The sequence below is a fragment of the Siniperca chuatsi genome, linkage group LG22, assembly GCF_020085105.1.
Source record: "Siniperca chuatsi isolate FFG_IHB_CAS linkage group LG22, ASM2008510v1, whole genome shotgun sequence".
Taxonomy (NCBI): Eukaryota; Metazoa; Chordata; class Actinopteri; order Centrarchiformes; family Sinipercidae; genus Siniperca; species Siniperca chuatsi.
Window position 1 is genome coordinate 5355093 of NC_058063.1, and position 15170 is coordinate 5370262.

General features: G+C 39.4%; 1 protein-coding gene across 7 annotated transcripts in view; it reads right to left on the bottom strand.

Moving 5' to 3' along the window:
* nrxn2b (neurexin 2b) overlaps positions 1-15170 on the bottom strand; it is a 736473-nt gene that overhangs the window by 345850 nt on the left and 375453 nt on the right. For all 7 annotated transcript variants that reach the window (XM_044183093.1, XM_044183092.1, XM_044183090.1 and 4 more), the window contains 2 exons: positions 6746-6919; positions 2330-2449 (listed from right to left, as the gene is read on the bottom strand). In XM_044183093.1, the coding sequence (XP_044039028.1) occupies positions 2330-2449; positions 6746-6919 (294 nt within the window). The remainder of the gene's footprint in view (positions 1-2329; positions 2450-6745; positions 6920-15170) is intronic.

The following is a 15170-nucleotide window of genomic DNA, read 5'->3' on the forward strand; positions in this document are numbered from 1 at the left end:
AGTATGGCAACCCCTCACCAAGACAACATTGCACAAGTTTCAAGAAGACAAACAGTAGGAACAGTAGGAGGGAGTGAACTTTAAACTGCAGCCAATCATGATTTTCTGACAGTTTGAAATAATTTAGAACTGACTGCTTAACAAGATTGCCTGTAGTGCAGACTGATAGTTGTTCTACTTAAATGCTTCTTTTTTTTTGTCTGCAGTTATACAATATCTTTGTTCAATTCAATTCACTTTTATTCATATAGCACAAATTCATAACAGAGGTTATCTCATTGCATAGGCCGTACTCTTTATAATATTATTTACAGAGACCCAAGACAACAAGAGCTGCTGTTCAGGCTGCTGGTGAGGTCCTTTCCTCCACTCTACACACTCTCACAAAACAGACACACATCTCCTAGGTCTCTCCACAGAACACATGTTGGTATGCTCCCTGGTGCCACACATTTCTACCTGTCATCTTCGATAACCAGCACAGAAAAGCCGATCACGCTCCCTACAGGCAACATCTCGAATGTAGGATTCAGCACCGATCTCCTCTCTCCATCATCTGCTCTCCTCTCTTAAGGAGAGAGGGAACTCTCTGCTTATCTCGGCATGGCTGTCATGCCGGCAGAGCAGTTATTATTGCCCTCTACTTGCTTGAGTCTTCCAAGAGCCAAAGGAGCACCTTGCTAATCACCCCCATACTGTCATGCCCACTCATTTTTTTTTTTGTCTAATTAACATGGTAGCCAACATAACAATGGCAACAACACACAACAATCAAAGATAAACTCCATCACAAATTAAACATAAGGTGGTTTAAAAAAAAAATAGAAAAGAGGGTGAGGGTGATACATCTTAATTCAGCACCCACCACTTAATAAGCAAACAAGTCTATTAGCCTGTCATGCTGCCTCTGCCCCCATTTAAATCAAGCCTGTAAGGAGCACTGAATGCTAATTGTGAGCTCTGTTACCAAGCTGAGCTCTGCTACGCACGCAATTCTTAAACACTGCAAAAAATATCCAACTTAACAAATATTTTACTATCATACTTACATACAAGCAGTCTTACAATTTTGATTTATGTAGAACAATTGGCCATTTCTGCTAAGTGCCCAGTGCAGTTTCACCTGTTGTATCTTAACACTTAACATGAAGTACATCACTCCACTAGTACCAAAATTCAACTTATGTTGACATAATGGAAAGTAGTGAGTTGATCAAACCTCACAGTCAGATTTCTTGTAATAGTATATGTTTTGCAGTACATTTAAGTAATAGCTCCCTGACAAGAAGTCAGGATATTTTCTTTTTTACGAGGTCATTTCCAATGTTCAGTGAAAATTATGGTAAACATTAAGTCTTTTCAATGCAGCTAGTTCATACCTAAGCAATAGCTATGCAAATATGAACAATGCAGCTTCAACACCGGCAGCAAAAGCATTAGCCACAATCATATTACAATAAATACATACTGTCAACCTAGGAAAGAAACACTAAAAAAAACAATAAAATAAACAACACACTTGTGATAAATCTATTCCACCCTCTCTCCGCACCTTTCTTCCTGAACTCCCTTGCTGCCAGCCACCCAACAGGTGACCACATGGGAGGTACATGGGACTTAAATCACTGTTTCTCCTCACAGCATGTTTTAGCAGTATCTCAGGAGCCAAGGAGCCAATCTCATAGTGAACTCCAAGGTGCTATGTTAACTATGAATAACATGTGCGTAATAGAACATTAGAAGAGGAGTGAATGTTGAGTGTAGTGCAATCTGTGTGGCCCTGCTAAAGTGAGGCCTTGTCAACTAATGTTTTGATTATGATATTTAACTTGTTGGCAGTAATATGTTAAGTTCTACAGTTAATGGACAAAAGCATTTGCTATTGTATAGTGATGATCTGTGAGGCTCTAATGTGATGCTATTAAAGCTGCAGAAGACGAGATATTTATGTGTGTAAAAATGCAACCCTTTTATCAGCTCCAAGCATCCAATTTCCAACAACTAAGAACCTGGAGATTCACACAAATAACTCCTGAAGAGCTGTAAATAGGTACACTGGGAGAAAGCTGGACTCACCATAAATAAGGAAACATTTTGTTGACTGACATTACATTATACAACTTGAGTAAGGTAATTCCTCAGACCTTTGCAGAAGGAACAGCAGTCATTGCCACTTTAAACAGCAGAATTGCAAAGCTGCCTCTGCAGTGTTAACTTAATAACTGTAAGTTCTACCACCAGCTATCCACCTACCAATATCTCCACTTGCACCACTCACTCCAGCCATACACGCTCAAACCACTGCAGTCACTAAAAACATTTCACTTACGGTCGTTGCAAAATGAACCTCCATAGGACGTCATGGTGCAGTCACAGGTGAAGCCCTCCCACTGCTGGAGACACACTCCCTGATGGTAGCAGGATTCCTCCGTACAGGTGGTACTGGGTCCTGAAGGCATAACCAAAGACATAGTTCAATGTGTCTAATCAAGCACGTTATAGTATTTATAGCATTTTCAGCTGACCCAGAAACAAAACCCTCGGGTAGCTCTGCTGGCAGTCCACTTCCTTGGGCAATGACAGCTGAGGATACTTTTAAAAGCTCTATTTAGAAATATATATATATTCAAGCACCCGCTTTAAAGTCAAAGGTTTTTTACTACTAGTACACTCAATCCCACGTAGAATCAACAGCTTCAGCAGTCACTTTGGTGGGGAAGATTGTTAACCCGTGAACTCCATAAGCTGACACAGCATATCAAGGCTCTCTTAATGTGAGTTATGTTCACAATTTTTCAAGTATGTCTTAAAACAATAGTCAGGTGCTTATTTGTAGTACATTGAAATAGGTTTTTCTTGCTGTAATCATTGGTTCTGTTCATACTGGCCATTAAAAGATTCCTTCCTAATATGCTGCCAATGTAACTGATGGGGAACAAAGTCCACAGTCAAATCAAGTGGATATCTTAAACAATTACAGCCTTTTTACAGCAAAAGTCCATCTTGTTACAATCCTTCAACTGCAGCTCAACAGGTCCAGGGAAAAACAAGTAGATACTCACTTGATTTTTCTAACACAGACTGCTAAAGCTTCACATGAGCTTCAGATAAATTTCTAATTACATTTTTTTTTTCACAAAATGACTGTGGATTTTGTCCCCCATCACTTACAGTGAAAGTGTTTTGGGAAGGGCTATTTTAAAGGCCACTATGCACAGGAGGAATGATTACACAAGCACAACCTGTTTCAGTGTTTATATGGTCATCTGGCTGTTTTGACACAGACCTGAAAAATTGTGAACCTATCCTTTAACTTTGACTATTTTGTTAAAGCATTGTTTACTAGCTTGAAAGCCTAAAATAAATACATAAACCTCATATTTTAAATACTTGTGTTAAAAGACCCAATGACTGCAACCAAATACAGTATGCTCATCGACAAAATGAATTTAATTAATGTTGCTTAGGTCTGAATGTATTCAGATTAAAACTGACATTAATTCAAGGTTGAAACCTGGTGTAATTGCCAGACTAGAGGCACAATTGCATTGCAAATTAGTGGTGGTGGAGTCAGCTTCTGTTTAGCATCTCCAGTATACTGCATCTCTCTGTGTGTGTGTGTGTGTGTGTGTGTGTGTGTGTGTGTGTGTGTGTGAGTGTGTGTGTTTTGGGGGAGTTGGGTGAAGCTGTCTCCTGTTGTTCCCTCCCGCTGTCATGGATGGCTGAAGACATTTAAATTGTCAATTACAAACTCCATCGTTGTAATTTCTCAGTGGAATTCCAGCCACTTATTCAGATAGGTAATGTGACCGACTGCTTTGAAAACTCATATTTCCACTTCAGATTATACATACTACTGACCCAACAGGCATTGTCATGTGAACAGACATGATATGGAAAATAATATTCACCAAGTGTGTGCTTTTGTTGCCTCTGTTTTATTAGAAGCTAATAAGACTGATGGGAATGAAAGAAGATCATCATTAGATTTCTTCCCAACAAAGCTTCAAATAATTGTTCTCAAAACTAGATGGGAAAAAGCTGAATGATAAACATAAGATAAGGATGCAGATCAAGTCTTAGGCAAGAGGAGTGTACTAAAAATAAGTACGTGTGGTGGTTGTCGTGTTGTTGGTGGTGGGGATTCTCATTAAAATCTCAATTAAACACAAACATTTCCAAAGACCCATGGTTCAGTGCCAGACTAATTTGTTTCCACATAGATAAACAGACATCTCACTGTGCCATTTACAAATGGCCCAATTAAAAAAGACCCCCCAAACCCGCAGAAAATAAAAAAATAAATAAATCACAGACCTATGAGAGCTTTTACTTTCTGCTCCAAAATGTCCACTAAAATTCAATGTCATTTCCTTTCTATCAGCCTGTTCTCTTAGAAGTTCCTAACCACACTTATTGCCCCATTAATTACTCACTAATAAAAGGTTCCCTTGAGGAGCCAATTAAGCATATTGTCATAATTAACAACCAAATCATGTAATCGTTTCCTCACTCTTTCTTCAACTATTGAACGGCCACTACCTTTGTATGGCTGCCTGAGAACCCGTTATTAGGTGCCTTGGGTTTGTTGGAGAATGAAACTCCATCTGCCGTGTTTGCTCCAAATGTTCAGGATTTTCCTGAACATTTGGAGCAAACACAGCAGCAATATAGGGAGCCAATAAGCCTAACATCACTGTAAAAACTAATGAACCACACATCTCCACTCCGTCACTGCTGTCACCTGTGTCTTCAACTAGCAAATGGGTTACAACTGAAACATGTGCTCACATATTAGCAGTGTAGAGTACAGTAGGCAAGAGCTCTCGGTTCACAATGAAGTAAATGTTCAAAAGAGACTGACATTTTTTAATGTCTTTTCAATGTATTTCTGACAGAATCTTCAAATTATTTTACGTTTTTATAATCTTGGAAAGTAATTTAAACTCTGCTACTGCGCCTTCTACTGCTACAAATATTCATGCTCCTTCTTTTTCAGCAACTAATGCTACTATGTATTATTTTAGCCATATGGATGTTTTTGTCACATTTTTTAGCCTTGTTTCCTTGTGCCTCCCCTCTTGAGCTACAGTGAGTCAGCAACACTGTTTATGTACCTGCACTTCAACTCTCTCTGTCTCAGTCTCCTTCCCTTTCCCTCGTCTTGTTCTTTGTTGTTGTGATCTGCTGAGTCAGTTGAGAGGTACAATACACAAGCTCAATGTTCTGCCCTTTGTTTGGCCTTAGGTCTAGGGAGACTGGACCAGCACCACTCTGTATCCCTAGTCCACAAGCTAACAATGACCTCAGAACCAAGTCAGTCAGGACTTTGGCAGTGATCCATACCCAGGACAGCACTGTATTTTGGAAAAGTCATCTTAATTACTCTTGCTATTGCTTTTGTAACTAGGAAACCAGAGATTGGATCTGAACTGTTGTTGTTGGAAAAGATCAATCAACACTAGAAAACTATTAAATATAAAAGTTGTAATTTAACTGATTTGATGTCAGCATTTGACTTCTCCAAGTAATAATTTTCTGAATTTGATTGCCGTAGATTAGATAATTAGATAATTTTTGATGCATTTCTGTAATATCAACGAGGGAATACATGGATTTTGCAACAGCCTCAGGGCTAGGTATGTCTAGGTATGTATGTCCACTCTTCCAAAACTAGTCAACTACAACTGCTCAGCTCCCTGGCACATCCATTAACTAGTATTAGCATACATTTCAGGTGCCTGCGGGAGTAAATATGATAGCTTAATGCAGTTTTAAACTGTGTTTGGAGCAAAGTAATTGTGGTGTATAACTGTAGGCAGGTAATAAGGCTGGCTGGCAGAACTAGCAGCGTTAGGGATTGCAGAAGTAGCAGCGTTCGGGATCGAGGGGGGAAAAAAAAGAAGCTGGATCGGTGCCACGTCGAGTTGGCCAGTGCGGCCCTCGGGGAAATCAAGCCTGTGCCCTCCGACACTCAGCACGCCATTGAGACGTGTGTGTATGTGTGGGGTGGGAATGGGGGGGGAAGGGAAAATGCTTTAGTCAAAATCCACTGTTATACTCAGGATTAACTACCTGACACAGGAGCCATGCAGCCTGAGACATGGTGGCGAACTGCGCACAGCAGAGGTAAAAACACAACAAATGCAAGATTGATGAGGCAAAAGCCAATGAGGGTGTGGTGTCGCTGAGATTAGCCACACTGACAATAACATTAGAGGAGAGCGATACCTCCCTCATGCAAGTTTTATGGGGCAATAGAGAGGATTTACAGACAGGGGCTTGGATTGTAAAGACTGCCCAGAGCTGTGAGAATTTGGTTGGGGTTACTGGTGTATATCAGGGAATAACAGCCACATACAAATGCACCAAATTACTGTACTGGTGTGTCTTTACCAAAAGCTCTGTGCAAGTGGCAGTCTCGTGTGAAATCAGGCCACGGAGGGAAACAGATCCAATTTGTGGGTGCAAATGAAAACAGAAAAGTGTACCGTGGCTATTTAAAGCAGAGAACCAAGGTGATGTATAAAAAAATAAATCCTTTTGTGCTGGGAGATCTTTGCTGTAACAACTAACAAAATGTTTTATCAGTATCTGAAAGATTTAGCAATCAAATACTAGATGTTTTTATCTCCGTCTCTAAATGACATTGAAATTAAATTAGAGTACAGTTACTTTTGACTTTTGACATGGCTTTGACTATTACTGTATGTCAATGTGACAGACAGCTTCTTCCCCCACTCACCATCGCAGCCTCGTTCCACCTGGCCCACCCTGTGGAGGGCATCTGCGATCAGGTCAGGGAGTCTCCCATTCAGGTCCACAGAGGCCAAACAGCCCTGGTACCCGTCCCGGGATGCAATCAGCTTGGGCAGATTGCTGTACATGTTCTTTATCACGCCGCCAATGTACAGCTCCCCTGCAAAACACACACATAGCAGAAAGAAAGAAAGCCATTGAAAGGTTGTTTTTTCACAGTACAATAAATTCTGATTACCTGTGCGCAGCATTCATCCATTACATAACATACTAACCTGTGACATTTTTATACAAAATACATTCTGTATGAATAGACATATAGCGAATGAAACATATTCAGGCAATAACCACTTCCTTAAACATTAAAGGGCCAAAAAAGGGCTCTGACTCCGGGGGCCGACGGTGGCTTCAATAAAATTCTGCATTGCCCCTTTAAACAGACACAGCAACATTAATATACATATCAGTGTTAGGGAGGCTAAGATAAAATGACCCAATAGTAAGATAATGAATACACAAATTCAATATCAGAACAAACTAAAATTTTAAAGGAAGCAGGAAAGGGGTTTAAAGATACTACAGTCTTGTTTTATTATTTAATATATTTCATCTCTGCAAGTGCTGTGAGTATAATTGGACCCTATCTTGTACCCGGCGCAAAGCGGCACACAGCGCAGCGCATGTGTCATTCCTCGTTTCCTACCGACGCAGTTGTGATATTCAAGCCCAGCACCTACGTTGTGCAAGTAAAACATTTTCTTGCGCCCATGGGTGTGTTGGTCTTAAAATGAGGTGTGGTCAGGAGCATTGTTTGTCATAGTTCTGGGGTTCTGTCCTGTCTCCTGTTTTGTTTTGCAGTGTTCTCCTCTCCTCGTGTGTCTTGTTGTTTTACTTCCTGTCTTTGTTTGCTTTCCCTCCAGTTTAGATTGTTGGCCCCGCCTTGATTAATTGCACCTGTGTCTCCTTGTTTCCCCTACCTAAGTGTATTTAGTCCGGGTTTTTTCCTTTGTTCAGTGTCAGTTTGTCATTTGCATTTGTACGTGGTTTCCCTTCTGTTCAGTTTGGACTTGGCTTCTGTTCCTTGTTGACCTTGCATGGATTTTTGGATTTTGTACCTTGCCTGCTCCTTGTCAGATTTGTTTGCCTGTCTTGGACTGCCTTCCGGATTTGGTCCTCTGCCTCCCTGACTATCCGTGTAAGCCTTCCTTTGTAATAAAATTGCTGAACTAACTCTGCTCTGCATCGAAGTCTGCGTTTGGGTCCTATTCCCTTGTGTTCCCTGTTTCCCCGCCTGACAGTTATTGTTGGTGCGTTGCTATCTTGAGGCAGCAGAAAGTGATTGCGCCACTGACCACCAAAAACCTGGTCTAAAGTCAGTGGCACAGTATTTTCATGGCACACACTACTGTCTGTGCTTGTTTTGTAAAATCTTCCTGAATAATTTGCTCAAAATGAAAAGCTGTTGTAAAGGGGTAAATGGGTGTAGTTTGTTGCTGATCCACTGTAAAGGGGTGTAATGCCAGATGCAGGTAGCAGACAGTAAACAATAGTCAATTGATATTTTTAAGCCAAGCAGTGTGAATGTTGGGAGGTATGCTCCTGCGAGACGTCCCCTGACAAAACGTTTCATTGCAGACGTGCTAAGAACATGTTTTGATGATTACATGATTCAAAGAAGTAGCTGACAGTTGAAATGAATACGTAGACTGTACAGCATCAAGCCTGAAGCACTTGGAATGAAAGTTGATTCTTAAAGATTTATTCTGTGTCCATTTACTGTCTTCTTTTAGGAGAAGAACATACACAGAGGCACTTTCTCATGAAGGAAAAATAATTTGTGAATCCTCAGCGTGATGATAAAGGCTGAGTTTTGGGATATCTCAGCACTCAATTAAGGTCTCTTTACATTACAACATAAAAGGAAATATCCATCCACTTTTAAGCCCAATTATTTTCTCTATCTTTCTCTTTTTTTTTTCCTCTCTCAGCCCGCTGTTCTGTAGAGTTAGAAGAAAATGCCAAGTAAAATTATGAAAAACTCAAAGAGGCCTTTGATGTAGTGCATATGAATAAACACGGTTTGAAATGCTTCAGGCATTTCTCATCATCAAAACTCTTACTTTACCCTTTATCTTTAAGTAGGCATAAATAGAACATCCAGTAAAACCTTTCACACAGGGGTGAGATCCTGCTATAGGACCATCAGAAAACCTTCCTGCTCAGAAAAACAACAACAAAAAAAAGCTTTTTCACAGCTGAAAACCAGAAGTTTCAACTTTAGCACTCTGAGAAGCAATGAGCCACGGGGTCAATTATATGTGGACTTTGTGTAATGGTATGAGTCAATGATGTTTGCCAACTTCTCTCTAGAATTAATGAGTACTTGACACTTCATATTTCCTAGCTGGGGCTCCCGGGCATTATAATCAATACAACGAATTCATTAGCTGTCCGACTGAGCGATGTCCTGAAATCGCGGCTGAGAACCATTTAACAAATATGAAATTATCGGTATGGAGTTAATCTCAAAGGAACAAACAGTGCATTTCCTGCAGAAGCCAACAGCATGTTTGAGATTCCACTGGCTGACTGCATAACTGGAGTAGACAAGAGAAGGGGGAGGGCTGCACCAGATGTACTGTAAAAATTAGTCATGCAAGTTTTGTTTTCTTTCAGTGGTATAAAGACTACAGAGGATGAATAAATATGCAGCACATACACAAACCCACTCAGAGAACTGGGCTCTCATTGTGTTCAGTTCGGAGTTGAATATTTTAATTTGAATTACAGATTTCTTTCGGTAAAGTTTTGACTTCCTTGTTCATTTGGGCCATGAACAGTTTGCTCCACAGCATACATTACAGCTTATCTACCTTGTTTTCAATGCGACATGGCTGTAGTGTCACTGGGGATGTTTACTGTGGAGGTTCCCATTTCTAAAATCTAAAAGCTGCCAAGTTAGCGTGTGAGAAATTCACAATGTCACACCTAACTCAGATCCAAGTGGTGCTACATGCATAATCTTATGCAGCTGAGTGACCAACACAAACTTTTAACATTTTTTTTTCTATTAATACTGTAGCACAATTTTATTTCACAAAATCAAAAACAGCATTAAACTCTTTTTGTTTTTGTATATTTACCATTTATTACATTTGGTTCCACTTATGGATCTAATAAACAACACAAAATATACGGTGGCATTTTATAAAACTTAGCGGGGAAAAATGTTTTGAGTGTCGATATAACTGTGATACAAGCCTGTGGCTTGTTATTTTGTAATACTTAGTGATCATTGACATGGATAAGATTGATATTTCAGTGTGCTATAAGATGTGTTTTTGTCATTTATACAGCTTGATCTATGTTTTTGGCTTACAGTTTTTGGGACTGTTCTAGAGTGGGCAGGTTAAAACGATGAGTAACCATTTTCCTCCCAGCCAGAAACTGTGTCCAGGTCTGGCTCTGCTGTCCCAGCAGTGATGAATGCCTGTGCTGAAGAGCTCAAAGCGATCCACAAGATGGGACCAATTACAGCCTCCGAGACATCGCCAGAGACTGCCACCTCCACATCTCTACGGTTACCATAATGACCTCTCATGGGCTGATGGGAAGAGTTGGGACGCTATGGTACGGGGCCCTGGAGAGCCTCTGACAGCACAATCTTGAAGAGCACACAGACTTAACAATTACACTGGACAGTCCGGGTTTTCAGAGTGTTTTAATGTGAAATATAGATCTTTGTGACGATGGTTTAATTTGTTTTCCACGGCGTGAAAACCTCATATATCCAGTTTTGCTGATTTGTAAATTTGATCTGTGAATCATCGGAGAGATAGGTGGATGACCTCAGGACCCACAACTTGTTCTTTGATTTCTAGAAAGCAGGAGCAGTGACTGAAAAACATTAGTACGTTTTTTTAATACCGTAGAAGTTTACTTTCTTAGAGGTGCAATGTGTAAATCCCTTGGCTGTGTTACATATATTATTTGGTCAGAAAAGCAAGCCACTACCAGACAAGAGAAAACCTCATAGCTCCAGTTTCACAGTTTTCATTATCTTTGAGTTATCTGTAAGTGGTATGAATTTCATGTGTGTAAGACCCACGACACCCATCTTAACATCCAAATAGTGTTTCATGTTTGAAGTGCTTCAGCTTCTATAGAAAAATAATGCCGTTTTGGATTTTTCTATTATGGAAAAGTTTACTTTTTTGGAGATATAGTGTTTAAATTCAATAGCAGTGTTGAGCTATTAATTTTATTTGGTCAGTACACCTTGTCAACTCAAGACAAGACCTGTATTTCATCCTTGCCTGTAATTGGCTCCCAAGTGAAGTGATGGTATTGCCCAAATCTAGCAATACGGTGATATATGTGATTTATAACCCTCATTAAGAGAAGTTTGATAATGAGAATAGGCCATGAATGCATGATGCCTGGTCTCATCTCTAAACAATAATCAGCTCCGTCTTGCCAATTCCCTGGTGAACACAAAGCCCACCATTAACTTTCATTAAATGCTCTATTAAGAATCTCTGCCTCCCTCTCGAGTCCTCGCTCTCTCCTGTCTCTGCTGCTTGTATTGCTTGGCTCTCAAGCTGGCTCTAATTGACAAAGATTGAATGATTGCTGATGAGAAACACAAAAACATGTGCAAACACACACATATACATGTTGTGGGCTATGCAAATGAATAACTGTTAGGCAGTGGTGGTGTTTGTTATAGGCAGGGCTGGGACAATGGCAGCCAGCAGGAAGATTGTGTGATTGCTAATTACAGAGGTGCTCCCATCTGCAAAGACGCCACAAAAAGACGACTGGTATGGAGAATAAATGTTGACGCTGTCTGCTCGTTAATTACTGATTCTAAATCAGAAGTTGTATAATTATGTTGCGTGTTGTGTCTGTGTTTTGGATGTGTGTGTATCTGAAAACAAAAGGTATAGCAATAAATGTTTTGAATTCTGCAAGGAAAAAAAGACTGTAGGCAACTAAAGCTGTGATTATTTGATACTGCAGTGACATGTTTTCTCTAACAGGTGCAAGCCTGTCTCTCAGTTCTAGTATAACCACAGGTGGTATAATACATTTACAAAGTCTCTCAGAGAGGGAGCTCTTTCTTTAACTCTCTCAATGTAGGCAGCTACTGTTAGTGAGGGAGGAAAATTTGTAAACAGAGTAATTGGAAACAATGAGTGAAAACGGAACATTAAACGAATAAGATAAGAGAGATATAAGATACAATATATTGTGTCTGCATATATTTTGCATACTGTCACCACAATCAAGGTTCTGTCATATCATAAATTGACCAATGACTCACCAATATTCAAGTCCTTGTTTGCTTATGGCTAAGAATGTTTAGGCAAGGATAAAGTTGCCTGTCTAACACAACTATTACTATTACAGTAATACTATTACTATTATTTTTAAGCATGACTGAGCTACTAATGTTTGATTGTGTTTGTCATGCAATAATTACTGTTTTTGCATTGCAGCATGGTGTGTGGCAATCATTACATGCCTAAAATGACTCATTACAATTAAGTCTTCAAAATGCACATGGACATTTTAACAAGATAGAGAGAAAGAAATTAAGTTTTTACTTGCTATTGATTTGCAATCAGCTCATTATTGTTTCTTGAGCAACCAACAAATTAGTCTGTCTAGCCTCAAATACTTTAATAGCAAATGTAACATTTTTGCAGCTGCCTGACAACTGTTCATAAGCAATAATTATGCATTTTCGACAACAACCACATGTTGAGCATTTACAGTTTCTTCACAAAAGGTTATTAGTGGATATATCTCGGCAATGGAAAATTATCATGTGTCAAAATTGCATGTAAGGACATCTATAACATAACTCCAGTCAACAGTTTAACAATCCTTAATAAGCGTGCAAGGTATACTAAAGGCACAAAACTAAAATGTTTAAATGTAAACAAATGGTTTTGAAAAAACAGACTGGACACCTCCACCTCATCCAGTATTTCCATCTAGGGCATCTTGTCATGCATTATCACTTAAGTGACAGCAACAGTCTATTCTTTTCCAATGGAATCCAGGGCTTGACATTTACGCTTGCCTGCTTGCCCGATGCAAATAAACTCTGTGTGGAATGCCTCATGCAGTTGTCCGATCGGGCAATAAATGTGATGTCTTTATCCATTTTTCCATGTTGATAACATGGATCCATAAAAATGGATCCACGTTATTGTTGTTGTTAGCCGTCCACTAGCCGTCCATGATGCCTTGTGATCTCAAACGCACTGCACAATAGAATAACGAGCGACCATCTTGTTGGACAGGTTGTATTTTTTGGGAAATTTTGTGATTATATTTTGCTGATTTAATGGTATGCCTCCTAAGAATGAGTGAGAGCCGCTGCTTAGCGACAGACTTTCGTTCAGCGAGCTAACCCAGTAACAAAAAAAGGACAGGAATGGCAGAGAGAGGCAGCGGGGAAACAGTGTGTAGATCGAGGATATTTTCACATCTAACTCGGTGAATTAAGGGTTTATTTCGACCAAACCAGAGTTGGTGATTGTTGGAGCAGTGGAAAGACTAACAAAGATGGTTTTGGTGAGTTTTATTTTGTTTCTGTCGAGTTTGAATGAAGTGTGTTTTACAATGTTCAGCGAGATAAAATTACTGTTTCTGTCAATGGAGTCTGGTGGCTTTGAGGAGAGCATATAACAGCTGTTTCTTTTCGCACCTAACTCGGAGTATTAACAATTTATTTCGACCAATCCAGAGTTGGTGATTGTTTGAACAGTGCATAGATAAACCAAGACGGTTTTGGTGAGTTTTATGTTGTTTCTGTCAAGTTCGAATGAAATGTCTTTTGATGAGTTAACAAGGCAATTGATAGTTTGGGGGTTAACATATCATAAAATGATATTTTTAATAGGCCTACATTTTCCATTTCAGACAAGTAAGTTTGGGAAGTAAAAGATTTCCGCCAGCCAAGCTTAATGTCAAGCCCTGGAATCCAACTGACTGCAGAAAAAGTAGAAATTGTGTTTGGTATGGTTCCAGGGCCTAATGTGTCCAGTGACCTAATAATATGTTAATTAACATTAATATCATAACCAGAATTTACTGGTATTTAGTCATGTTTGCTTTTATGTGATGTATTGCAAAGATTTTGTTGATCAAGAACAGCATTATTATTTGATTTGTTCACCGCCATCAATTCAGTGGTATGTCTGAGCTGCTCATTTACTGTAGCCTGTTGTATTAAAATTATACAAGCTGATTATTAATTATACAACTAACCCCATAATTTCTACATTAGAGGAAAGAAAAATACCTAAATTCATAATTTCTAAAACAAAAACATATAATTAAACATGTAACATGGTTGCCACCATGACAATGTCTCATTGACCCAAACACAGTCAGCTTGTATGTGAGTCCTTGAGACAGCTCCGAATATGTGCCAATGCTTGCTACACTTTCTGATAGATTGTATGGTGACACAGACAGGCATCATTGCACACTTTCATGCTTCCATTCTCTCCATGAAATGTCACTCTGCCTTGGCTGCACTCTGTCCTTTCTACTGCACTTCAGTTTATCTGACTTTGCTTGGTCACTATCTTTTACTTTACATTTTACCCGTATTTTTTCATCTCCCTGCCCTTTCATTTTCCACCCTCGCTTTACACTCACAATATCGTCACCTTGTATTTCTCCCTTACCTATCTTTTTTTTTGCTTTACTCGATTGTACCCTAAATGATATCTGGCAGAAATGACAGTACAGGTCAGTTGTTCAGGCCTGTTACCCGAGTGTTTTACTGGTCTAGTTTTCCTTACACCTGTTAAAACTGGCAGAAGTTGAATGTGCACAGACGGCACTTTTGAACTGATATAAGGTGACAGTTTTTGGAGTTGAAGTAGTGTGGGCTCACAGAATTTCTGTTTCAGATATAACATATAAATCAGTTTGAGCTCAGTGAAGAGATTCCAGCTGTGAATCCAGCTTGCTATCCTGTAGTAAAATCTACTGCTGTCACAGTGTCCTAGCAGCTATTATTCACTGTCCATGGAACAGCTCTGTAATTTCACTTCAATCTGTCTCTTCTGTTCAACATACTTGATCATACTTAGAAATTAAATTTATATAAAAATAACTTTCATGAAATCTATTTTAAGGTGGATTTTAAATTGGATTTGCCATTTACATGTCTGTCTTGAGTTATTTAAAGAATCCCACTGTTTTGTGGACCTTCATGATGGCCTTCGCCATAGTTGTTGAAATCATACAATGGAGAAGGGCAGGATTTTCTCTTTCAAACTGTCTTTCTCAGATAATGGAGAAAGCGACTTGTGAGTGTGGAAAATAAACAAATGCACCCATGACAATATCCCATTCATCAAGGGGCATTATTACTAGTCGGG